This window comes from Rhipicephalus sanguineus, chromosome 1 (assembly GCF_013339695.2).
Source record: "Rhipicephalus sanguineus isolate Rsan-2018 chromosome 1, BIME_Rsan_1.4, whole genome shotgun sequence".
Taxonomy (NCBI): domain Eukaryota; kingdom Metazoa; phylum Arthropoda; class Arachnida; order Ixodida; family Ixodidae; genus Rhipicephalus; species Rhipicephalus sanguineus.
The window spans coordinates 52,103,992-52,130,684 of record NC_051176.1 but is presented as its reverse complement, the minus strand read 5'-3'; the positions used below and the strand labels follow the sequence as shown (position 1 = coordinate 52,130,684).

The 26,693-nt window shown below is 47.4% G+C and overlaps 1 protein-coding gene across 1 annotated transcript; it reads right to left on the bottom strand.

Annotated features, from left to right (window-relative positions):
- Positions 1-987: 987 nt before the first annotated feature.
- Positions 988-2,528, bottom strand: LOC119391400 (E3 ubiquitin-protein ligase MARCHF6). Its single transcript, XM_037659087.2, has one exon. The coding sequence runs from the start codon at positions 2,386-2,388 to the stop codon at positions 1,171-1,173; it is 1,218 nt and encodes a 405-aa protein (XP_037515015.1). The 5' UTR covers positions 2,389-2,528; the 3' UTR covers positions 988-1,170.
- Between the last annotated feature and the right edge of the window lie 24,165 nt (positions 2,529-26,693).

The following is a 26,693-nucleotide window of genomic DNA, read 5'->3' as shown; positions in this document are numbered from 1 at the left end:
AGTTACCTGGCCGTTTCACGAGTTACCTTCCTATCGTGTTTTTGTTTCAAGGCGATCTTTTGGAATTGGCGACAGTGGGGATGAAGAGGCAGATGACCGCTACTTTTAAAAATTCGTACTAATCCGCTCCTCATAATCCCCGCTGAAAACGTACAGCCGCCCAAATCTTTAGCTATCCTGCGCGAGCGCCGACTTTTTTGTGCGTCAGCGCCGTACGACGGAGCCAAGTTGCAAACAGGGCGAGAGTGAGCGCATGCCCATGAAGCGCGCTCAGCTGGGCCCATCGTCTGCTTGGCCGTTCCTTCGTGAGAACGTCGCCCCGCATTAACTCACTTCAGACGGACAGACAGCCCATCTTGCCCGTATCATATGTTCCGATGATCAGCAGGCAACCGAGAAAATGAAATCCGCGGATACGTCACACGCCCCCGCGCATGATCCACATTTGTCAGCTCATCTCATGCGCGGGGGCGTGTGACGCATCCGTGAGTTAATGCGGGGCGACGTTCTCACGAAGGAACGGCCAAGCAGACGATGGGCCCAGCTGAGCGAGCTTCATGGGCATGCGCTTACTCTCGCCCTGTTTGGAACTTGGCTCCGTCGTACGGCGCTGACGCACAAGAAAGTCGGCGCTCGCGCAGGATAGATAAAGATTTGGGCGGCTGTACAACTTCTCGAAGTGCGCGCACGAGAAAAAAACGTGCATAATGCCCTTCTGCCAGGGAAAAATCACGAAAGTATGTTCGCGATCAAAAAAAAAAAAGCAGAACTTCCGTAGCGCAGCGATGCAGTTTAATCTTTTAAGCGCCGGTAATCGTGAAGCGACGCCTACCTCAGAAAACTCCCGCGGCAGTTCCCGCAGCGGCATCAACGAAGGACGGCACCCAGAAAAGAATATGCGAACGATTTTATCGCAAAGTATTGATGTAAAAGTAACGGTCACAGACACGGAAAAGGATTTGGAAAAACGAAGCCATAGTGAGTCTGTTTTAAAACGCAGTAAATCTTTTATTTGAATAAACACGTCGAGTAAAAACAAGATAAAACAGGCTAAGTGACAGCTCTGAAATTCCGCCAAAAATGTTTAAATTACATAGATATATTGATGCGCCACGAGCCTCAAACACTAAAACATATAAACACGGTTCAACGAAACTGCCAGCCAAATCGCTACCAGTACGAGAAACCCGCGAATGGCCCGAGCGCGTATACAGACTGCGGCGGTGCGGAAGGCGGGTCCTCCGGCGAAGCATTCGTCGAAGGTTCCAGAGGCAGTCGTAGGCCGCCTGCTCCCTGAAGCTGCGTCGTGCGCTGTGTCTCGTTCACGCTTCCAGCCACGACGTCCGCCATCTCCCTTAGGCTCGCTGGTTGTCCTTCCGGCCTCCTGGCCAGTCCGCCTGCTCCACCGCCGAAGGGCGGCGCCAGAATCCTCCGCATCGGATTCCGCGCCTGCCACACAGCGAAAGCTCGGTAGTGGAAGCGCACCGTGAGAAACGACCAGGCCACGTAGGCAGTGATCAAAAGGCCCGCTAGAGTGACCAGGCTGGCCGCCTCCATGACGCGGCCTTCCAGCGCTTGCTTAGAGGCGTTGTGGGCGCACAAGAAGCAGCTGAGTGCGGCCACCGGCGACAGGAGCGCGAAGCAGAACAGGTCTCCCAGCACCGCACGTTGCGAGTCGCCGTGCAGAGCCCAGTGGAAGAACCGACGCACGCAGTTGGCTTGGGCCGCGGTGGGAAAACGGTGGTGGCAAAGCTCGCAGTAGTCCATGTTCCGGGCGTTCAGCCAATGCTCCAGGCACGAGACGTGCAGCAGGCCCATGGTCCCCGAGCACTTGCACAGCGACATCAGAGATTCCGTCTGGTCTCCCTCGTGGCAAATGCGGCATATGGGTCCGCTACTAGCCGTAATGTTGAGACAGCCGGCAGGTGAACTGGGAGGGCTGCCAGAACATTTCGGGCCGCTCTCAAAGGGGCTCGTCACATCGGGGCTGAGAGGACACGGCAGCAGCACGTCCTCGGGTGGAACAATAACAGTCTTTTGGCGCCTTTCTTCGCGTTCTGGGCTCGAATCGACAAACACTAGGCAACCTTCGGGAGTGCACGACGGCGAAGACTCGATGTCAAAATAGAGCTCCCGGCCGGCGGCACCATCACGCTTGGGAGGCGGTGAAGGAGAGGACGACGACGAGTGGCAGTTTTCGTCGTTGACTGTCGGAGCCTTCCTGTCGTTATTGCGAGAGCTCAGTCTTCGGAACGCGCGGCGGCGCGGTATCTGGACGGCAATTTCACGCAGCCGTGAGCAGTGGGCTCCCGCCACAGATGGAGCAGAGACAGCGCTCGATTTCGTGGGCGCATCTTCGGTAAGAGCCCTGTACCCGTCGTTGGGCATAACTGTGCGTCTGTTTGCGAATGCTGCTCACTGACTTTCTGAAGAAAAACCAGAAAAACGAACAAATCACCTGACCCTCGACATGAAAGTTAGCGTAGCGCTCCCTCTCGGATACATTCTGGTGAGGCAACGTTGAAACAGTGACGTCCTTCATTTTTTCGGCTTTATCTTATGCTGTCACCTTAGCTTACAGATTATGTTATCATTGCTGGTATGAATAAATCTGTCAATGCGCAACTCATGGGCGCGCACTTGTGCCACCGGCTTGTGCTTGTGCCACCGGCTGTGAACGAAGCCCTCTAATTATTTGCGCGAACACACACATACTTTGCTTGCAGTTTCGCTGTCATTACACGGGGATGCACAGACGTCACCGGGTCCACAATACTGTTATACAGCCTGGGTTCGGAAAATCTGCATTTTCGCAGCGCTTACGTTTATAGCAGAATAGCGGGAACTGCGAACGGTTCTACAGGATGTCACATGAATACTCACTAGTGCGGGTACAGAGAGAGGGTGGGGGCGGGGGGTTCACCTTCGTCGCTTTCACTTGCCGACTTCAGATTCCTGTTTGGGAAGTTTAAGCTACATGATGGCTCAACGGAAACGGTTCTAAGCAGGAGGCCACAACCTCGATTTCCTGCCACTGTTATGCGAGAATGACTATACACTGAGATTTAGGTGCACGGTAAAGAGCCGCAAAGAAACCCCCAAGGTGGTCAAAATTAAACCTCAGTCCCCCACCATATCGTGGTTTGCGATAATATCGTGATTCTGGCTTGTAAAACTTAACAATAATGTTTTGAAATGCTACAGGCCTCCGAAGGCATCATTAAGCACTAAAGTTAACGGAGCTGCCCTTTCAAGCACTGAAGAGGCGGCAAACCGTAGTGTATACGTCTACAGGCCAGGACGACGCTTTTTAGACGAGCGACGGAAATTGATTGCTCTCGGCAAGTTGGATTTCGCAGCATGAAATTTGGTCGGCCGCAGAGGACGGTGAGCCGTGTCCTGCGTGCTTACTATCACTAGATGTTTAATAGTAGTTCAGTAGATAGCACGGCAACTATGCGACCACCGAAGCCGAGAATCGAACCCTTGTCCTTGAGCCTCGAAGCCCTACCCCTCGGCCACTAAGCTGTTCTTTCACATGAGCAAGAAAAGAGGAAGAAATAACAAGCAGATAGATAGATAGATAGATAGATAGATAGATAGATAGATAGATAGATAGATAGATAGATAGATAGATAGATAGATAGATAGATAGATAGATAGATAGATAGATAGATAGATAGATAGATAGATAGATAGATAGATAGATAGATAGATAGATTCCAAGAAATGCTTCGGGCTTAACATATATGGGCTGGTATAGCGATGGCGCAAAGCACTGTTCAGAAGCTGTTTCTAAAGTGACCCATGCATCATTTACGTAAAAAGAAAAGACAGAAACAGCAATAAGAAGCGGTCCAGCAATGCATTGTGCTTTGCTGGACCGCTTCAAAGCTCAGCGCATGAATTTTATATGGACATTAATATAGAGGGCTTAATAAGCAGGCAAAATTCGACTTGTGGAACGACACCAAGTGAATCCTAGCTTTTTTCCCCTCTGTTACGGTAAAATTCCGAGCAAGCGCCCCCCCCCCTCCCTTAGCAAGTCGAAATTACTGGTAAAGAGGAGGGGGGGGGGCACTTTCCCGGAACGGCACCAACATTCCAGGTGGCGTCAGCAAAGCTTTCACGCCTGAAAAAATGTTGTGCATGTGGACTCCCTAAGAAGTCTTCTCCCTTTCGTTTATTGCACGGCGGATGACAACGACAGCTCACAAATACAAGAAACGCAATCGCAACGCGATCACACCGCGGGAAGCATGGCATGGAAGCGTCTCTAATCATGAGCCAACGCAACAGCTCTAAGCAACAAACACAGATCTCGGAGGCCTTTTACTGAAAGGCGACATATCGGAATACAGAACTCGATGGCCATGGTTTTGCTCGCCGGACCCTGAAAATCGTCATGGATGTCTTGCGCTAAGTTTAGGGGGTGATCATTATGAGCGAAAAGAAGATCAAATTTTGACAACAAATTTTTCAGGCGCTTTGAGATGGGGTCGCTAAGCGGGACTGTATGGCATTCATGCAGGCTAGTGTTGTATGAGCGCGCTGCATGAGTGGAGTGCGGAGCGGGAGGGTGGTAGGGGTGCTTTCCCGGAACGGCGTGGTAATACGAAACTAGCCGTGAAATTTGAGGGGGAAGTTCCTCGGACGGGGGCGTTTGCAGGGAATTTTACCTTAAGATGACAAGTATACGTAAACGCAACACGCAAGCATGTGCAGCCCTCGCCTAGTGAAACCAAGTTCTAGACGCATCAGCACTGCCCCGCCATGGTGGTCTAGTGGTTATGGCGCTCGACTGCTGACCCGAAGGTCGCGGGATCGAATCCCGGCCGCGGCGGCTGCATTTTCGATGGAGGCGAAAATGTCTGAGGCCCGTGTACTTAGATTTAGGTGCACGTTAAAGAACCCCAGGTGGTCGAAATTTCCGGAGCCCTCCACTACGGCGTCTCTCATAATCATATCGTGGTTTTGGGACGTTAAACCCCAGATATTATTATTATTATTATTAGAAGCATCAGCACTGCTGAGGCGCAAAGTGTTCCAAGAGTTCCAAGCGCAAGCAAAATCCTGTCAGGCCGAATGTATGCCTGCCCTCTCCAGTCGTTTCGCATCTGTCGATGAAGATTGATACGGAACAGCTGTCGTGGTAATTGGTCGTGAGTTTTCTTCTTTCTTTTTTTATTCGCTCTACCTGACTCTGATTTTCATTCGAAAATTGTTGGAATAACGTCGCTTACCTTTTTGTTTTGTTCTTCAAAGCGCGTGTGTGAAGAAATTCATTGATTGTTTTTCTTTTGTTATTTTTTCTGTTTTATGCACCTACATATGTACCACGCTGCAAAGATCTTGTATAACATCGTAGTATTTATAATTAATAAAGAAATGGCTGCACTGAAGAGGAAAGAGAAGGCGTGGTTCGGATTGGTAGACAGTCACCATCTTGGTCGCGTCTGCCATAAGGGTAAAATGTATTGTAAATAGACTTCGGCCTAAGAGCTACGTGTAACAATAGGAAAGTAGGTAATTAGACGTCCCAGAGCCCGGTGTGGCGACGCTCGCAGTGACCATGCCTTTTTATTTGTAGGCCCGTACATCAAACTTCCAAGTATAAGTGGTATCTGATCAATAGAACTAAGGCGACGTGCCCATAGCAATATCCAAAAGTATTTACTGTTAAGGTTGCATGCATGTGGGAAGAGAGGCTACATAAGATCCGACTATCCCAATACATAGCTAAGCATTTTCACTGTCCATTTTTCCATGAATACATTGTACGAACAAAGGGCAGTCTTTTTGGAAGTACAGTCCGAGAGCAAACGGCGATAGTTGAGATAGACAACATATTTCCGGTGTTAGCCTTTGAGTGGCTGTCTTATCTAAAAAAACATGGCTGATCCCTCTGTCATAGGAATCGGTATAACACGAAAGTGAAACGTGCCTTCACAGACGTAGTTGAGCGTTTGTTGTACATTTTTTCGTCCCAAGGGCGAAGGAATGAATGCTACAGCAACAAATTGTAGTGTCACGCGAAGAACGGCAAGCAGCTCGAAACTTGCAGCGCACTGCTCAAGCAGAAAGGACGCACGGAACGAACATACACAGGATGAGAGCGAACTGTCACATTTGTAACTTATTTCTGCGTGAGCACCGCGCTCCTTTCGCAAAAGCGGCCGCTGCAGTGAGCCAAGTGACCTTCGTGCTCTCAACGCAAGACGTACGAACCACCGCGATCACGAGATAAGCGCACGCACGAGCGACCACGCCCTGTAGAGGCGGGCGCTCGCCGCAACGGCGGCGACCTTTAAAGCGCGCTCCTCGAGCCCTTCGCGCCATCTCGCTAGTGATAACGAAAACACGCCGTAACACAGATCTCTGAGTACCGCCACCGGCAAATGGTGTATCGTTAGCATTGCGAAGAACGTGCCGTCCGTGGCCGGATCGTTTCGCGCTGCGGAGCGAGGGGTCGTAAGTTCGATTCCGGGTGACGGAACTTTTTCTTCTGGTTTTTTCTTTGCCCACTGTTAGTATTTATATTTTACAACGTCATGTCTGTCACGGAAATACGTCAGTGGAGCCGTGGTGGACCCCGGCATAAAACACTTTCGTGTTAAAAAGGCATACATGTGTTAATGTGTACAAACGTACCATTTGATCAGTACTTAACTCGCATCTGGTAAAGTAAGTACCCGGCTTTGGATACATGAGATTCACACTGATTATTGCAATCACGTCTCTAAAGCTGTCACGATAAATGTTTCGAATACCAAGGCGTTCCGCTAATGAATTTATCAAATCTTAAATAAACACGAAGACGTCACTGAGAGTACGTATACAGCGAGCCCGCCTTGTTATTATGCGCGCACATCCTATCAGCTGCCTCCCGGATTGAAACACGACATCAAAACTTTTCGTATAACGACTGGTATGCGCAATTGCTTCGAGAGCCCGGCGTCGTGTAGCTGCGAAACTGTCCGCTAACAGAAGGATGTCTCTAACGTAAATTTCCGAGTCGAAATAACGCTGGTATTAAATGTGCGCCGTTAGGCTGGTGCTGTGTATGAAGTGAAGAAGTGTCTTGTGGAATGTGTTGTCATGCATCTACTGGTCATAACTGTTTGTGTCACTGTAGCGAAGGCCAGCTTGCAGGAGATGACAATATACACAACAAATATTATGCCCTAAGGGCAAGTCTATGTCGCAAATAAAAAAAATAATGCTGGTATAGACCAGAATATTTTTACTCTCGCACCCACGTTTAGAGCAGGCATACATATTCCTGACTCCAGTTGTCATCTGTCGGCGAGGCCAGCGTAGGCTGTGCGGGATAGTTACGTCACAGCTGATGGCGGGCGAATACTGGCGGCCATCATGTGATAGGAACAGGCTGACTGCTAGCGTAGTTGTCCGTTCCACGTAATCAGCAGCCCCCCAGCAGAGATGGCTGCCCTCTGAAAGCGATGAAAATTCTCGTCTATAGGGAACCCAAGCTCAAGTTTGGCCGCGACGCTCGCGCGGCTGAGCTATGCGTTACCGGGGGCAGACGCTGCCCGCGAAGGCGGTTTGTCGCCGGATTTGCCAGCGGTGGTGGCGGTGGCGGCAAGGACACGTGTGTGCATGCGCTCCTCATTCGGCCCGGAGCACTGCTAATCCGCAATAGTTACATTGTGACGCCCCGCAGATGCCATCCGAGAGCTCTGCGCCTGCGTGGAAGCGGAGGTGGCATGTTCTGGCCGTGGATGCCCCCAGTTGCGATAAGAGCAGTGGCGCCGCTCGACGTTGCTTTGGAAGCGTATATGACACGAACTGAAGGCGGTGCAAACGAGAGTACTGTGGGCATTTATCAGGCACTTCTTCGTTATCTGCACATGACCTTCATCACATGGGATTCTCCGTCGTCATCGCTTGTGGGGACACATCTTGAGATTGTTGTGCATTACATGTGCTGTATCTTGATTGTTCATTACTTGGCCATAAATTGTCCCAATTCAATCCGTCAGGACAATACGTAAGAGGTCCTGGTGGGTACTTGGTTATCCATGACGTGATATGGCAGCCACATGGAAACGAAGCCGAAAAACACAAGCGTTATCTGCGTGTCTATTCTGTGAATGTAATGTTTGCTTCAGTGCGTGGCACCTTATCCAACGCATGTAAACTTATTATCAAACATTCAACATCACTACGTAGGAAAAGAAGACTTAGAACTCGAGGGCCTTAAAGCAGTAGTGCTACTATAATGAAATAATCGGATGTGACGAACGTCACAGCATCACCGGAAGCAAATGGCACTTTATTAATGCGGTCGTAATTCTTCTCTGCCTGTTCCGTAAGACAGTACTTTCTGAACTACAGCATATTACCTTCGTTAATTATGTCGTGTCCAGTGGCTCTATAACATATTTTGCGCAATGGACCTAGTGCCGAAATAGCCGCTGATACTGCCTTCTATGTGCTGCGTTGCAAGAGTTGCAAGGGCCTTAGCAAATGTAAAGATAGCAAGAGAGCTGGTATAAACAAACGTTTGCTTTGCTTTGTGCAACAAGGAGCTGCAACATAATTGGCTGTTAAGGCGAAAGCCTTAGGTGCCTCATCAAACGCGAAAATTGACCGGCGTGCCGCGTCGGCGTCTCCCGTCGGCGTCTACACGATTGATGAAAAATGTCGTCACGTGATGACGTCATGACATCACAGATCGCCAAAATTAGTGCCGTATTTATGACGTCATGAGACGTGCAGTGACGTGGCATAATGACGTCATCACATGCCATCTTGGTCAACGGTGGGCCTATCACGGAGCCTGTGCAAAACCAGGTGAGGTGCCTCTGGTCCTGGAGGCAATGCAAAACCACGTTAAGTGCAGAAGGCGTTCGGAGGGTAGCGGGGCCTGAACAATGCATCGACTGAGAAGACAAAGAAGATGGCTTTCGCCTTCCAATCGTATTACGTGAATGCACAAGGGACCCTGCTAGTTCTTTCTTTTTCTTCTCACGGCGTACAGCTTAAGAAGGCGTGAATTAAGGGCCCTTTATAGTCCGACGTAACGTGGACGCGCATCCACGCACGGCACAGCGACGTTACGCTAGCAAACGCGCAGCACACTAAAGACCGATACGAGGCGCGACCGACGGGTCCGGCGTCGGTAGGCGCGGGATGCGACATGCTGCATTCCGTCCCGGCGACGTTACCGAGACTCCACCGCGTCTGCGTCATAGTGAAAGGGAAACTATTAGGGGTGTGCGAAATGGGGTGTGTGTATTTTCAAGCAAAATAACACGATTAATTTGATTTGCTTAATTAAAGCTAATTACGCTCTGATTTATTTTGGAAGTGCCATGCTGAACTATGCCTAATCAGATTCATCTCTACATGTCTTGACACCGCTTAATTAGGTTAATTAGTTTAATTAACGTTGAGGAAATAGGCCACGTGAAACTCGAGTATCTAGGTGTGCTTGGTTTGATACAAGCCTAATTAATGTCATAATTAGTGCTAATTAGGCTTTAATGGTCCTAATTAGTCTCAGCTTGGTCAAGGGTAATCCTCCTGATCGTGGCTTCATTGGGCTTATGGGGAATTCGACTTGGCTTAATTGGTCACAAGTAGGCTTGCCTTGTTTATGCTTATTATGCTTGGCTATATAGGGTTACACCGTGATAAGCTATGCTTAATTAGATTTGGCTATACTTTCCTCGACTCAACTGCGCCCATGCAAGGTCAACTTGGCCTAACATGAAAACGGCAAGCTGGGCTAAGCTTACTTAGGATTTGCTTAAATGAACTTACTTATGCTTGACTTTATTACGAGATACCATGCTCAACTAGGTTTAATCAGTTTCGGCTACACTTACTTTGGCTTAACTAGGCAAATCTAAGCTTAACATGGCTTAAAGCGACAAAGACGAGCTGGGTTGAGAAACTTAATCATGTAAGCTTGACTTCACTAGGTTCTACGATGCTTAGTTAGGCTGATTGACCGGTGTAAAAACCGATGCGCGCATGCCGCTTGAGCCGGCCCCGCCGCAGCCGCTTCTTAAAACAACGGCGCAGATTAGATGGAGCAACGAAAGCGACACCCAATTGACGTTTTGTCTAACGAGTGCCATAACCACGTCAGACAGAGCAACATGAGAGGCCATCTGATATGTAGGGACGCGCATGCGCACCGTTGCTTCAGTGGTGCTCTCGACAGCAGGCGCAGCGTCGGTAGATGGCGCGTCGATGCATTCTGCCACGCGATCCCGTGGTCCGTATACTTTTGCACGCGCCTGTACTTGTATTAGTAGCCACAAGAGAGTTTATACGGGCTCTAAAATTGCCGCTCTTCCAGCTTTCGCTGTGACTGTGCTGCGCTTTCCGCGCAGGCCTGGTGTTTTTTTTTTTTTTTTGTTTGTCCGGATGGCTTTGCAGGTTGTCGCCGTAGCGTAATGATAACTGGCGAACACGCTAACTACTGCTACGCCTTATATTGAACCGGAACTTCCACTGGTGTGCCGTTCAGGCTACGGAATTACGCGGCAGCGCCCGTGGTGACTGCGAGAGCGCCGAGCTGTCGTCTGCTCGACGCACCGGCTCTCGCGCGTTGTTTTTACCATTTGTTCGCTAACTTCTTTCTTTGATCATTGTTGGTACGAAGAAAGAATAAAACGAAGTGAACACTGTTGTTATTAGCTACGAGCAGGGTATTTAGCGAAGTAAACGCAGTGCCTCCCTTTAGTTGAATTATTCGCTTGGCGTGGTGCGACGCCCACGGACGCGGGGTGTCGCTAGAGCTAATATTTCGACAAGTGACCTTGTCTTCTTCGAGGTAGTTGCTGCCTTAAAGAAGACAAGACCGCTTGTCGAAACGTTGGCTTCAGCAGCACCCTGAAGGATTTTTCATCTCCCAAAGAAGGTGTGATATTTGGAAAAAAATCACAGAAAAGCTCAGGAGGAGGAGCTGTTGCCACCTTAATCTGAAAGAGATATCATGCTTCCGAGAGGTGGGTAGAGATTGTCTAGTGGCTACGACATTTCCACACAGTGTATAATCGGGTGGGAAGGTGCTTTCTTTACGTGTTGTCATGAGATGTGTTTTCAAAGAAAGAAACTGTTTGCTGTCGCTTTGTCAGCTTGACAAACATCGCTTAATATAGGTGCAGTGCAGGAATCGGTACAGGGCTCTTACTTTTGAGTGACTGATGTACCTTTTCAATGGATGAAAGTTGATTTCAGATAACACAATCAAAGCTCTAAAAAGTTTATTCATAACACAGGTGGTGTGTTTTCAAAATATACCCTGAAACAGGTCAATGCTATCGATGCGCTCGAGTAAATGTGACAAAATAATAGTATTTTATCTCAAAGACTGCATATGCACATTTACACAACTTGAAATGTCTGCGGCTTTGAGAGCATGCCAGAAGTACGTGGACAAATTTTCGTTTCACTCCTAGTGAACGTTCTGGCAGTGCTCGCTGTGTGGGAAGTTATGTTGTCAGTGCGTAATTGAACGTTTGATTGTCAGCCGACTCACCTCTCTTAAGCCCTGCATCCCGTACATCTTAAAGGGGCCCCGCAACACTTTTTGAGCAGGGTCAAAAAGCGCTGCCAATCGGTAGTCGAGGCTAGAGCACTGCACGGGCCGATTTTTCCGGCCCGGGCCCGGCCCGGCCCGAAAACGCCATGCTCCGGCCCGCCCGAGCCCGGCCCGGTGTTCCTAAATGTGGCCCGTACCCGGCCCGGGCCCGAAAGGTTTGGGCCCGGCCCGGCCCGTTTCAGCTAGTTATGCCTTGAGCATAAAGGAGGCACTGTCCAACCTTCGGTTATTGTGAAGATACCTGCCGCACACAAGATATTTTCTAGAGATTGTTTTCAGGAACTTCTTTCAGTGTCACAACTTTCACCGGTACTGTGTATACTTTCGGTGAATTACGCGCGTAACACTCTTGCGAAATGATTGCAGGGCAATATAAAATATAATTGGAGTCCTAGCTGGCTCTTTCATGTACGCACGCAGTGCTAACCACGCAATCTCATTTTTGCATTTCAAAGAACAACTACAAAATATAATACCTAAGTGGCGAAAAGAGCATGGCAGACATTTTTAAATTGAGTCTACATCAACTGCAAACGAGCTAGGGCTGTCGAGTAAAAGTGGCAAGTCTCCTGCAAACCTCATCTATTGCACAATGCAATGGGGAAAAAAAAAACGTGCTCTATCTGCTTCTGGGAGGAATACGCCAGGCTGGGCAGTGTTACATAAATTAAAGCTGTCGTGTTGACTCCTCGGCAGGCAAGCTGCACCCAACCTACACTACGTTTTCGTGTTCAAAACAACAAGGTTCTTTGTCCCACCCTTCTTCCCCGAGTCACCGCCACCGTCACCGCCACTCGAGGAAACGAGTGTCTCTATGGTCTGGCGCATCGCCACTAGTAATTGGAAAATCAACAACGGCGTTTGCCCTGGGATCTTGCAATTAAAATGCACGAAAAACAGCTCCTGAGATACTAATGACTCACAAGTCGCGTTGGCCAGTCTACGGGCATGCGAGCGTAGCTGCATAGTCGAAATGTTTCCCTAGATACAAACGCGCACATCTTATACACACTAATCTAGGCAGTTTACCGTTATTTTCCTTACACGGTACCCAAGAACGTCTTTCACTCACTATAATGGCGGAAATTTATATTAGGCGTTTCTTGAAATCCCATGTAGCATACCGATGGAGCAAAATTGTAGACGTCTTGTACTGTGCAACTTCTATGCACGCCAATGCACTCCAGGTGGTTTAAATTACCCGGAGCCCTAAACGACGGCGTCTCATATAGCCTGGGTCGCTTCGGGAAGTTAAACCCCACAAAACAACAAAAACAAAGCCACAAAACGTACACACGCAATTACACCTATACGTATGAGACCCGGGCCTAATACGGGCCTGGCTCAGGCCCGACCCGAGCCCGAAGACCAAGGGCCCGAGCCCGGCCCGGGCCCGATCCAAGAACCCCTTACCCGGGGCCGGGCCCGGGCTTTCGGGCCGGCCCGGGCCCGTGCAGTGCTCTAGTCGAGCCTCCCGAGAACACGCGAGCCAAATGTTATAGCGAAGCGAGCGGCCTGGAAGTTACAATAAATTCTCAGTCAGCTGAAAATCGCTCCCTCTTCTCTCGACAAATGATGTATTAGTCCGCAATATATGACGCGATTGTCGGCAGTTCCACCATTGTCTGATGTTATAATCACGATAACACCCTCATTATTACCTTCGTTGTTAATTTTGAGTTCAATAAGTAGATAAAATGTATGTTTATATTGTTTTATGCCGTTAAAACACCGAACAAACATTAATATTAGCACTTCCGGTCTCACCGACAGCTCGTCTGCTCGTAGTTGCGTGGTTGCGTTTTCTTCACCACGCGCAGTGCCGAATTCGTGAATATTTGTGCTTTTGACCATCGCCGGTTGCCGTTGAGAGTGGCAGCCGTTCGAGTGTTGCCTCGTCAGCTGGAAACTGCATCGTCGTCACGTTCTCACGACCGACCGAAGCAGCGGTGCAGCATTTCTCCGATAAAAATGCTGGCGCCGGCTCGTTTAGGATACCTGTGTTCGCTGTATGGCGAGAGTCCCGTTCGCTGCCTGTTAAGTATGCCATCGAGCCGTACCTCGGCGTATCCTCCCCGTAGCCTCACGTTCCCGACAAACCGCGACACAGCAACCAAGCAGACTCGCATTTTCACGGTAGCTGCAGACAGCCGGGGGATGGGTCCGCGCCGGCCCGGTGCCCCACGATCCTTTCTTCTAGTCTTTAGTTCTTTGTTGTCAGCCCGCACTCGCTGTGCGCCCTCATTCGAAGAGCAAACAGCATCGAAGTACCGTCACTGGAAGAAGGGTGCACGCAGCTTTGCCGTGTTGAATACGATTCAAGCGCGAGCAGTGCGACGAGGCGGTGTATCGGAGTGTGGGTCGAAACCCATCTCAGCTGTCATTCGTTCCAAACGCGCACGCAGGTTTGCGTCCATGGTTGGCAGAGCGATGAAAACACTACGGCAGTTCGAGGTGCACACCCAACATTACCAAACCGACCGGAAGTGGCGCCACAGACCACGTGGTTGCGCCGAGACGCCAGAGAGAAAAAAATGAAGAAAAAAAATGGCGCCGGCGCTGACGTAACTCTTCAGCGCCTCATCGCACATCCGTCCTCCCTCTAGTGATGCAGAACTATCGGTAAAGTGACTATCGATAGTGTCGATAGTTTTCATGAAACTATCGATAGTGTAAATAAACTATCGATACTACTACTACTATCGAGAAACTATCGATAGTGCAATCGGTAGTACCATCGTTAATATTACTAGCGATATTACTGCCCCGCGTGTTTATTGCTTTGTTTTCATGTATTCGGGTTTCACCCACAAAGGCTCTTAGCACCGTTTGACTGCGCCGTAATGTTTGAGAAGTTTCACGATTGTTTGAGAGTATTCTAAGATAACGCGCCGGACGCGAATAGTCAAGTTTATTCGAGAGCTTACGCGAGCACCAGCGAAAACGCTGGAAGGTTTGATGACCGATGTATAAAAGACGACGCGTTCCACCGATGGTCAGATTACTCGACGGCCGACGACTGTTCTCGCCGCTATCAGTGCGCGACGGTGGCGATGAGGGCTTGTTGGTTGGTCATACTTGAATGAGTTGAGCGCATACGAGGACACGGACAGAATGAAGAGACGTACACGCTGCGCAATCAGTGCGCAGCGTGTATCGCTTGTATTTTGAGTTTTGATTTTCTGGGCTCCGTCTTTCCCAGTCTTGCTGCAGCATTCTTCACCGTCACAACCACGTGGCAATACTATCGATAGTGGTGGGAATAATGATGCTGTTGCTGGCCGGCCACATTGGCCACATTGCCAAAATATTTGCGATAGCCTACTAACAGCATCGCTTAATTTATGAGCAACTTTTTGCGAAAGAAATGTTATTTCCGCAGTGAAAATGGCGGCATATGTCCATCAATAAATTCACATCCATAAACAACCAGTTACACCTTACAATTAACAAACTCAGTTCTTGATATTTTTTTAAAATTTGAAATCATAAAATGCAATATAAATTTGAAGCCGCGCTGTTCCACCAGATGTGGAACTGCGCGGCCTTCCTTTTCTCTACAGCTGAACAGTTTGACTCTATGATCATGTGTCAGCAAAGCACTGTGGTGAAGAACACAGTCATGTCAACTTTCTTGCCCTTCAGCCTGCTCCTCCGGCTCCACCATGTACCACGCACGCGGGGAACCAAGTTTATTCTGCAATGAGTTCGTGCTGTTGATTTTATACTATCAATAGTACCGTCGAATTTTTGGCTATCGATAGGCTATCGATAGTATTTCTAACTATCGATAGTTCGATAGTGACTCAGCTATCGATAGTATCGATAGTACCATCGATAGTTCTGCATCACTACCTCCCTCCCTTCACGACCCGCGCAGCTTTCCGCGCGCTCGCGGCGTTGAGTTGAGGGAGAAAGCTGCGGAACGTGATCTTTATAATTTGGTAACACCACTTAGACTTGACGGATTCGAAAAATTTTTGCGGCATATGACTCGTGAAGAGTCATACGTCAATAATGAGACTATTCCAATATAACTAAGAAAGGCGTTGCAGGGCCCCTTTAAACTGTGTGGCTCAGTTATTTTTTAATAAGCTGTTTTTCTGTGAGGGGAGGGGGAGACGCGCACGCTTCTGTTAGACAATGTGACTTGAAGATTAGCTGTTGATTGTTACAAGACATATCTCTCATTCTGAAAAAAGTAGCAGAATGTGCCAGTGTCAGTGTTGCTTGTTCTCGTGCGGGCAAGTTATGTATTGGAGAATCAGCCATTCTGCTGTTATACGGTGGGGATGCTAGGTTGGCGCAAACCACTAAATGGTGATGATAACTGCATTTAAACTACATTTAATTTAGATAATATTGAATTGCCGCTGCGGCAGAATCATGAGAGGTTTTTTAGCGTGTGCAGTATCCCGGTATAAGCAAAGGGGTGTGGCAATACTGGGTTACCGGACGATGGTGTCGACATCTTGTGACGCTTCGTGCAACCACAGTCATGGACACGTTTGTTTTCGCTGAATGTTTTTGAGGGAAAAAATGATTAAAAAGGCAACTCATTTGTAATTATGCCATTGGAAGTAGAATGCCCGATGTTTCTGCAACAACAATTTTGTGCTTGCCTGGTTCACCTTGGTTGCGCTAGATGGCGCCACATATTCAGCCTGTCAGGAGATTTAGGCCTCTCACGTTTATGGATTCCGTATTCTAGGTCGCTCGAGCCTCTGTAATCTGGATGAAACAAGGTGATCGTATGTGGCGCTCGCACTTCGGCTTATTTTGACTCGGCGGCTGGAGTCTCCGCGAAGCGGATATCTCGAGTAGCCGCGAACGAAGGTGGATTTGCGAGATAGGGCCGTAGACGTAAAGCCTATCCGGCAAGTAGCTTACGTTCCATAAACGTTCACGTTCCGTAAAGGTTCGCGCATGCGCAGATTCCATCCGGTAACCGGCAACACGGTAACGTAAAGAAGTATACGTACAAGCTAAAAGTTACTATCGTCCTGACAAGAGTGTCTGTAATATGTTTTTAACTTCTTAGCACCGGTGAAGTAAGCGACAAAGTGTAAAAGTTTCCGGTCACAGGACTCCTCTCATGTGCACATCGTACTGAACTTTCCCACAAATAAAAGTGAAAATTACTGCCACAAAAGGTGATTGGCATAGTGTGATGTAAATCTTTCTCGTGGAAAACTTTTTCGTGTGACACAAGACAGTTCACAGGGGAAATGAAAACATCCATAGAAATGCGAATGCACATAGGTGTTTGCTTGCCTCTTCTTTACTTATCTGCTGCTTTTATGCGTTATACCAGTTGCTGGACACACTTATTATATGTGCACGTTTGCATGCCTTCCATATATAGGTGTGTTTGTTAAAATTATGCCGCGTTGTATCTCGATATTGTAAAACATTACACTGTAGTAGAGCATGTAAGCGGTGCATGGTCCACCCAGGTCCATTTTTTTAAAGGGGTCATGAACCACTTTTCCAAGTAATGATCTAATGGCCTCAGTATCGGAGTGTACTGCCTCCCGAATCGATTGCCGCAAAAGTTTCTCGAATCCGTCAAGAATCAGCGGAGTTACGGGGGTTTGGCGCACGCTCCCAGCGCTTTCTCTCTTTTCTCGTGCCGGCGAGCGCACTGGAAGCTAGACAGGGAGGGATGGCATGGGGGAAAGAAGTTACGCCAGCGCGCGTCATGAAACGCGATCGCTCTCCCGCTGTGATTCGCTTGCGCGAGTGCGGCTACCGTGTACTGAGGAGTGCGGCGCCGGCAAGTGGCGGCACCCCGCGGCAAGAAGCGCATCTGATCCGAACGCCGCTCTCGATTTACGTCGGCTATCGGCCAATAAGCATGCTATGTCTCTTGCGACGTACAGCGGACAGACGCCCCGCCCACCGACGAGAGTGAGAACCGGCCTCTGTTTGAAAAGAGGGTGCCTGGGGAAACGGCAACTTCGCGCTCCGCTTGTGGCCATTACGCGGCGCGCACGACTGTAATATTTGGCAGAGCAGTTCATAGCCGTGTCAGCTTTCCGCAGGGTGTGTTTTTTCAATCAGCCCAAGGGGTGCTTCATGACCCCTTTAAGGCACAAGCCTTAGATGCCTCATGGAACGTGAAGTGACCGTCGGAGGCATAGGTGTCAACAAGAACAGGTCCAAAAAGCCGCGTGAATCCAGATGACGGCATCTATAACGTCATAATGCCTTCAATGATCGCAAAAATTTGTGAAGTCTTCGTAACGAATAACGCCACATAACATGACGTCACATAATGACGTACGCAGCTTGTAGACTCGTTGTATATGACGTAGTGCACTTTGATTGTTCTTGCGCGCATGCAAAGAGTTTTCGCAAGGCAGGAAGCAGGCAGCGCTCATCAGCATTCTCGCATATATATAGGGTGCCAAGAAGACCGCTTGGCTATCATATATGGCCTGCTTAATCTCGCAGGCCTTTACATTTAAGCACAGCTTTCTATAGTGTTAAGAACAAACCAGTGAGTGTACCATACATAAATGGTACTTGAGAACCCATATGCAGTGAATTTATTCGCTGAGAATCTTTGGCCATCGGCGCGCAGGTTATTTTTTACAGCGAACCTGTATATGGTTCTCGCTCTCTCCACACACACACACACACACACACACACACACACACACACACACACACACACACACACACACACACATATATATATATATATATATATATATATATATATATATATATATATATATATATATATATATATATATATATATATATATATATATATATATATAAAAAAGCCAAGAAGAAAAATAAATCAGAAGAAAAAAATTGCGCAGCGCGCGACCAGGTATTCGAACCTGCAACCCCTCGAGCTACAGCGCGCCATACATCCGCCAGCATACTGACGGTGAGCTATGGCAGTACGCAGATCTCGGAAGGACTTCAGCGTGTTCTCTATCACCCATGAGATGGCGCGGAGGGCGTGCTTTAAAGGGGCACTAAAGAGAAGAACGATTTTTCTGGTATTAGAAAATTACTTTTCCACAATACAAAAATCAACCCGCTTACCGCGACAAGACGCTTGGTAAGCGGAAAAGCGCGCAAAACTAAGATGCGGCTGGAGATGCCGCCTTGAAGCTCCCGCACCCATCGTCGTGGCGTCATAGATTTTGACGAATTATAGTTGGGCGCACGTAGTTCCTAATGGGTAAAAACGCAGTATGTCCTCTGACGGGGCCAGATACTTCTCATACCAAGTTTCAGAAATGATCATGGAGCCGGTGTGGCCCAAATACGAAAAAAACATTTTGATATCCGTGACGTCACGTGCAGAGATTTTGGCGCGAAATTTAAAAATGACACTGTCACTTAGATTTTCTGTGCTATTAATGAGCCTATGACGGTGAAATTAAGAATAATAGAGTCTGTAGAGTAGAGTTATCAGTCTTAGTCGATTAATTGTTTCACTTTATAGTGACAGTCCCACCTGGCGGCACCCGCTCTGCATTTTAGTCATTGTTTGCTGACGCACTGCGCTTACTGCGCTCACTGCGCTCATCGGATTGATGTGAATTGTGTCGCATCGGAATGCTTACGTCTCCGCTTTCTAATAATAACATATATTATCGCCTTGTCTGAAGCGTTATTTCATGGAAATGAAAACAGTGTGAGCAAAAAACAGTGTTTTTTGTTGCACAACCCTCCATTGTACTGCAGGTACGACAAAACTACCCAACATAACAAATTTAAATTTATTGTGCCTTTTAATGAAGCGTTATGCAAGGTTTATATGAAGAGATATTGCGCGTAAAGCAAGTAGAAATTGATGCAGGCTCCAATAAATTTGGGCAAAACAATGAAAGTTTATGAGTAAACAGTCTTTTTCCTTTCAATGTAGGACAACAATATTTAATGGGATTCCGGGCTACAATGTACTTTATGTCTACACGAAGTTGTATTCTGTTCTGATGAACAGTTCGTGAACTATTATTGCTTCATTTCGACAATTTATGGCTCTCCTTGGTCACGCATTACCGACGAAGAGACAAAACTATCCCAGCTGAAACTCTGAAATCTTCAATATACAAGCAGCAAGCCCTTCTCTGGGATTCTATGAAGAGAAAATTGTCTTTGGTTAATTAGAAAATTTACAAGCAGCAGTGAATTTAGCTACTTTTTCTGCTGGCCAGGTTCATGTGAATTGACTATTTTTACACTTCCGTACACTTCCGCAATGACTTGAGCTGGTCTGATCACGTGAGTCATGTAAAACTGAAAATGGCTCGATCCATTGGTGTTATAAGCCGTATTAACCATCTTCCACATTCGGTGGCAAAGCAGCTATACTTTTCTCTCGTTCATTCGCACCTCACATACTGCAACTTAGTTTGGGGCACATGTAATAGGACCAATGCACAAAAATTAATTACCATGCAACATAAAGCATTGAAGCTAATAACTAAAAGGCCAGATAGACATAGACATAGCAATTTATTTTCTGTTTTTCGTGTATTGTGTTTCACTGAATGCTACAAACTTAAACTGATATGGTTCTTATTTGTAATCGTATAAAACAAGATTTTGCTTCATTCAGCAATATGTACCTCACTCGTCACATTGAATATAACTTACGAAGGACGTCACTTGTTTCAGCACGATCTAGAACAAATTATGGTACCCAATCACTTGACCATCAAATAGTAGATATATGTAACAGTTTTCCTTCTGTAGTAGAATTATCACAGATAAGCAGATCTGTACATTATTTTAAAAAGAAAGTAAGATTACTCTTCGATCCAGGATGAAGTGCTTGTTTTTGTTTTGTTTTCTTTTTTGTTTTTTGGGGGGTGTGTTTTATGTGCATGCAATGTATTTTGCCACTTGCGATGTATACTTCTGTTCACCAGGTTGTACTTCACTGCGTTTCAATTGTTAAGCTACGCACATTGTTAGCTCCACTTGAATTCTGAATTATGATGGATACTATTGCACCTCTTCATTCATTAAATCTATTCACAACTTTACTCTGATGGACATATCAACATGAAATGGTTTTTATAGGTTTTCGTACTTCTATAGCGAAATTGCTTGAAATTCCATGACTTCTCTACAGTGATGCTGGTGAATTGTGCTGTACTGGATGTTTTTCGCTTTCCTCACCGCTGTCCTTGTTTTTGTTTTTTGTTCACGAGCCGGGATGTAGGCCTAGTCAGGAAATAGTTTCGTCTGTTTCCTTTTGCCTCATCTCGGTGGCATGTAACTGTTGTGTACACATGCCAGAATAAAGTATTATTATTATTATTATTATTATTATTTCTTTTACACGTTAATTCACAAGTATTGCACATTAGCAGAGCCATATAGTGTCTTGTAATTACCAGTACTCAGTAACTTCACAAAGAAGTGCTAGAAACAAAAGATATTCAACATATAATAAATCTCGCAGATGTTTCTTGATGGTGGCGCCATCTGTGAAGAAGAAAAATCATCAAGCTGTTTCACGTCAATTTCAACGCTCGTCAAATGTGGCGCCACTGAACTTTACTAAGCCAGCGAAACATTGATGGGTTATTTCTCCAGATTTCACTGTTTGACTCAGTGGCGAAGTCTAGCCGCCACCCTATGGGGTGCAAGTTCCCTCTTGCACTGAGAGAAAGGGGGAACGAAAGAAAGGAAAGACAGGAATTACTGGTGTATGGAATAAAACTGTTTGTCTGCCCTTCTGGTCGAAGCTTTCGCGTGGAAAATAAACTTGTTCGCGCATGCGCCGTAACTATTTTACAAGTTGTCAATTAGCGAATCTTTTTGCCCCGACTGCAGCGGAAAATGCAGATGGCTGCGTGAGCTCTAGCACTCCCAGCCGCACGCAACAAACCAAATGTCACGTGTCCCGACGCGTACTTGAGTTTTGAAACACATGATTTTCAATAGGTTGTCTTGTCATTGAAATATGCATTGTATTTACCGGCGTAATAATTACACCCGCATAATGGCAACACATCCGCGTTCTTTATTTTTTTTTTTTCGAATGATCATCGTACCCTCGAAAATCCCTGATGTGAAGGCCATTTGCTTGTTGCAGTGCACGACTACCGGTCTAAAATAGTTGGACAACACGTGCACTAATTACTATGCACGTGCGCATGGTCCGGGCTGTTCCACGCGACCCAACATTGCCGGTGTTCAGGGCCAATGTCAAACTTTCTCGAGAAGTCCCCGCACAAACGAACGGTCTTCTCTTTTTTTAGAAAGATATCGAAGAAAGAGTTAGCACTGTTTCCAGCAACCCTTGTGGCAGCATGGCTCAGCTCCCCGCTCTGCTGTAAATAGTTCTACATTTCCACAAAAAAGAGGGGACACCTCTTTTCTGGAGAGCTGCACTCCCGTGCAACTGTCCAGAAAAGTGGTGCCCCCCTCTCTTGGCTCTCTGGGCAAGTGCGCTTCTTTTTTTCTTGGGGAGCGGGAGGAAGGGGGAAGGGGAGGGGAGGGTGTCACGCACATTTTCAACGTCTTGATTTGGTATATCTGTCCAATTTAAACATGCGAGTTTTAGTCAGCGCTGCTCGTAGCCACGACGGCAAATGTGGAACACTCTTTTTCTGCCTGCTGGCGTCACGAGGCACGTGATCCTTTTACGAACTGGCAGCTGAGCAATAATCCCTCGCGTACTACCCGAAGGCATCAAGTCTCACCAAGACACTCGCTGTGAATGAACGAATGAATGTCTTCTCGTCCTCTTTACTTTGTTCACATTTATGTCATAATTATTGCAAATAACATCACCTATACTTTTCTTGGCATTATTGTCTGTTTGTTCTCATTAATGTTGTGTTTGACGAAGAAAAACTTGGAAGACGCTTGAGCTTCGTCTTCAAGGGTGGAACGCGATAGCATAATATGGGCCCTGGTCTCATCGCTTTCTCATTCGCTTGCTTAGATTCGCTTCTCGGAAGACACCTCAACCGTGCCGCAAGGAGAGCAACTTCTGTGTGCGTAAAATTGACCATTTCAAGCTATGCCTGAATGCCTACTGAATGTACATTCGATAATTGCCCACTACGCCATAATTCTTACTTTTTCAAATTGGCGAAGTACCCGCTATACGCGTCCGCAATGGGCCACGCGCACCAGCGCAGCTGCACACTTTTGTAATGGCAGGCAGCTTTAAGCCTTTTTCAGAAGGGTAGTCTGCGCATGCGCGGCGGCGGTGACGACACGCGCGCCATGTTTTTTGAGGGTCAAAGCGTGGCGATGGATGGATGGATGCTATGAGCGTCCCCTTTATAACGGGGCGGTGACATGTCTGCCACCAGGCTCGAAGGATAAAAAAAGAAAAAAAAAGAAAAAAACTTCCTTGTTTCATGTTGTCCTAATGCCTTATCTACATTGATTAAATCTATGTTATTATAACAAAAAATATAAATTCACAGTCCATCTCTCTGCCTCTTAAGGCAGAATAACCTTTTTTTCCCCCAATTATTTATTTTTGTACTTTATCTCTACTTTCTGCCACCAATACTCTAACCGTCTCTTACTTATTTCTATCGCGGGCGTGTTCAGCTTTCCATTGTTGTCCCTAAAACCCAAGGCTTCATGTAGACTCGTGCCCACACGTATACCTGGGTGAATATCGCCACATTCTATCAGTACATGTTCCATCGTTTCCTTAGTTCCCCCGCAGCATGTACATAGTTCTTCTTCGTTACTGAATCTCGCTTTATAACTACGCGTTCTCAGGCAGCCCGACCTTGCTTCAAACAGTAAAGCGCTTCCCCTTGAATTATCATAAACCTTTCCCTCCTTATTTCGTTTTTTTCCTTTTCGGTAGTTACTCAGAGCCGGCTTCTTTTCCATCGCTGTCATACAATAAGTCTTCTCCGCCTCTCTGACCTTCCGCTTAATGCTCCTTGTTGCCATATCGCCCGCACTGCCAGCCGTATATTTACTGGTGAGCCTCCTAGTTCTTTTTCTCCACTGCGTGTCAACGCTTTTTCTATACAAATACCTGAAAACCTTCTCTGCCCATCTACTCTTCTTCATTTTCCTCAGCCTCTCTTCGAATCTCATTTTGCTCTGCGCTTCCCTCACTTCAAAGCCTGTCCATCCCATATCACCCTTCACCGCCTCATTTGTCGTCTTCCCGTGAGCGCCCAAGGCGAGGCGGCCCACCGTCCTTTGAGTGTGACAATGAGTTTGGATGGATGGAAGGATGGATGCTATGAGCGTCCCCTTTAAAACGGGGCGGTGACATGTCTGCCACCAGGCTCAAGGCGACAGGAGCGAACTGAACGCCACCTGGCGTGGAAGATTTGCAAATTTTCCCAAAAAATACCAGGCCTCCGAGAATGTCTACCGGCACGCGGCGGGCAACTTCGGAGGCCATGGACCCTCAGTTTCGATTTCAGCGATCTCCACTAGAGGCGCTGTTCAGACCTGAAAAATACCGAGGGTAAGCGAGTACAAGTACCTCGGAGTATGGGTAAATGAGGGGGATAGATATATGGAGGTACAAGAGAAAGCATCGGTAGCAAAGGGAAAGAGGAATGCTGCAGTTATGAAGCACAGAGCTTTATGGGGATACAATAGGTACGAGGTGCTTCGAAGGCTGTGGAAGGGTGTGATGGTTCCGGGGCTTACATTTGGGAACTCAGTGGTGTGCATGAAGTCAGAGGTGCAATCAGGAATGGATGTAAATCAAAGGACGGTGGGCCGCCTCGCGTTGGGCGCTCACGGGAAGACGACAAATGAGGCGGTAAAGGGTGATATGGGATGGACAGGCTTTGAAGTGAGGGAAGCGCAGAGCAAAATGAGATTCGAAGAGAGGCTGAGGAAAATGAAGGAGAGTAGATGGGCAGAGAAGGTTTTCAGGTATTTGTATAGAAAAAGCGTTGACACGCAGTGGAGAAAAAGAACTAGGAGGCTCACCAGTAAATATACGGCTGGCAGTGCGGGCGATATGGCAACAAGGAGCATTAAGCGGAAGGTCAGAGAGGCGGAGAGGACTTATTGGATGACAGCGATGGAAAAGAAGCCGGCTCTGAGTAACTACCGAAAAGGAAAAAACGAAATAAGGAGGGAAAGGTTTTATGATAATTCAAGGGGAAGCGCTTTACTGTTTGAAGCAAGGTCGGGCTGCCTTAGAACGCGTAGTTATAAAGCGAGATTTAGTAACGAAGAAGAACAATGTACATGCTGCGGGGGAACTAAGGAAACGATGGAACATGTACTGATTGAATGTGGCGATATTCACCCAGGTATACGTGTGGGCACGAGTCTACATGAAGCCTTGGGTTTTAGGGACAACAATGGAAAGCTGAACACGTCCGCGATAGAAATAAGTAAGAGACGGTTAGAGTATTGGTGGCAGAAAAGTAGAGATAAAGAACAAAAATAAATAATGGGGGAAAAATAAGGTCATTCTGCCTTAAGAGGCAGAGAGATGGACCGTGAATTTATATTTTTTGGTATAATAACATAGATTTAATCAATGTAGATAAGGTATTTGGCCAACATGAAACAAGGAAGCTTTTTTTTTTTTTTTTTTTTCTTCGAGCCTGGTGGCAGACATGTCACCGCCCCGTTTTAAAGGGGACGCTCATAGCATCCATCCAATACTGAAAAAGGTCTGAACAGATCTAATCCGCCGTGTGAACGATCTAGGCATGGTCAAAAAGACCGTAAAGTGTTCAGGGTGCGGAATGGGATAGAAAATAGAGGTTTGTATGGATGAGAAGACAGAGGGAGCTGACGCCAAGTGTAAGCAATGCGAGCTAGAGGCGAAAATGGAAATAATGATGGCTGCCCAGAATAAGCTCATGGTAAGAATCGCCGAGCTGGAGATTGCGCTGGCGACAGAGCGGGAAAAAACGATGGCTATGGGGGAAAGGCTTAAGTCAGCCGAGGAGGGGTTAGCGAAGGTAGTCATGATGAACAAAGAAGCAAGCGACAGCGGGAAAAGCGGGGCATCGACCCCCACAGTGGTAGACTCGAAGGGGGAAACAGGTTTGGAAAAGACAGGTGCAAGGGTCACAGGACCCAGCTTCCGCGAAGTAGTTTTGGGAAGGGGAGGGGACAAAGCAACAGTGGCACGCGCTAGTAACCGAGGCAGTGGCCAGGTGCGGGACGGTCCAGCAGAAGAGTCGGAGCACGTGATAATCGCCGGGGACTCGAATTTAGTTAGATGCGAAGAAGCAGTTAAGGAAAGGGTGAGAGGCGACAAACGAGTTTTAATAGGGAAGTTCCCGGGACATAGGCTGGGATCAGTGATGAGACAAGCTAGCGCAAAACTCGCAACTAAGGCTAATGGACGTAACCTCGTGATAATCGCGGGAGGTCTAAACGACGTCTTGAATGAAGAATCAGCCGAACTAGCGACCACATTGGCGAAAGGGGTCGAGGACATGCGCGCCATTTCCTCTCAGGTGCAGATACTGGTATGCACAATACCGGAAGTACCAGTGAGAAATATCAACTTGCAAAGAGCGGTTGTCGACGCAAACAAAGAGATATGGCGAATTAGTCGAGAGAAGGGCTTCGAGGTAGTGGATATAAACAGGGAGGTGCACAGGTGGGACGGTTTCCAAAGAGACAGAATTCACTTCGATAAGAGGCTCGGTCATGAGGTGGGCTGGCGACTGGCAGGACGCGCAGTAGCTTTTTTGGGGGGCACGCGGGCCCTTCGGTGCCCACGGTAGCTTGTAATGAGGAAAACAACCAGGGGGACTCTTTGACAGGCAGTATAGCGAAAAACCAGAGAAAAAGTAAAAGAAGGGAGAAGGCGCGTGTTGCAATTAGTTACATAAACATGCAGGGTGGCAGAAAAAAGGCAAAATGGTTAGAGATTGAGGAGCAGTTAAGCAAGGAATAGATAGGTGTTTATGCGGTTACAGAAACACACCTTAGAGACTTGGAAGAGCCACCACATATTGACAATTATATTTGGGAAGGATGTAACAGGATCCCCTCAGAAAGGAGAGGTGGGGGTGTTGGAATGCTAATTCATAGCAGAACAAAATTGGATAGAGTGAAACAAACGTGTTCAGAGCACATGTGGGTTTCGGGCACAGTAGGTGGAAAGAAAACGTGGCTAGGTGTAGCTTACTTGTGGACAGGCAAT

Coding starts and splice junctions, on each gene's coding strand:
- LOC119391400 (XM_037659087.2), bottom strand. CDS start 2,388: ATGCCCAACGACGGGTACAGGGCTCTTACCGAAGATGCGCCCACGAAA.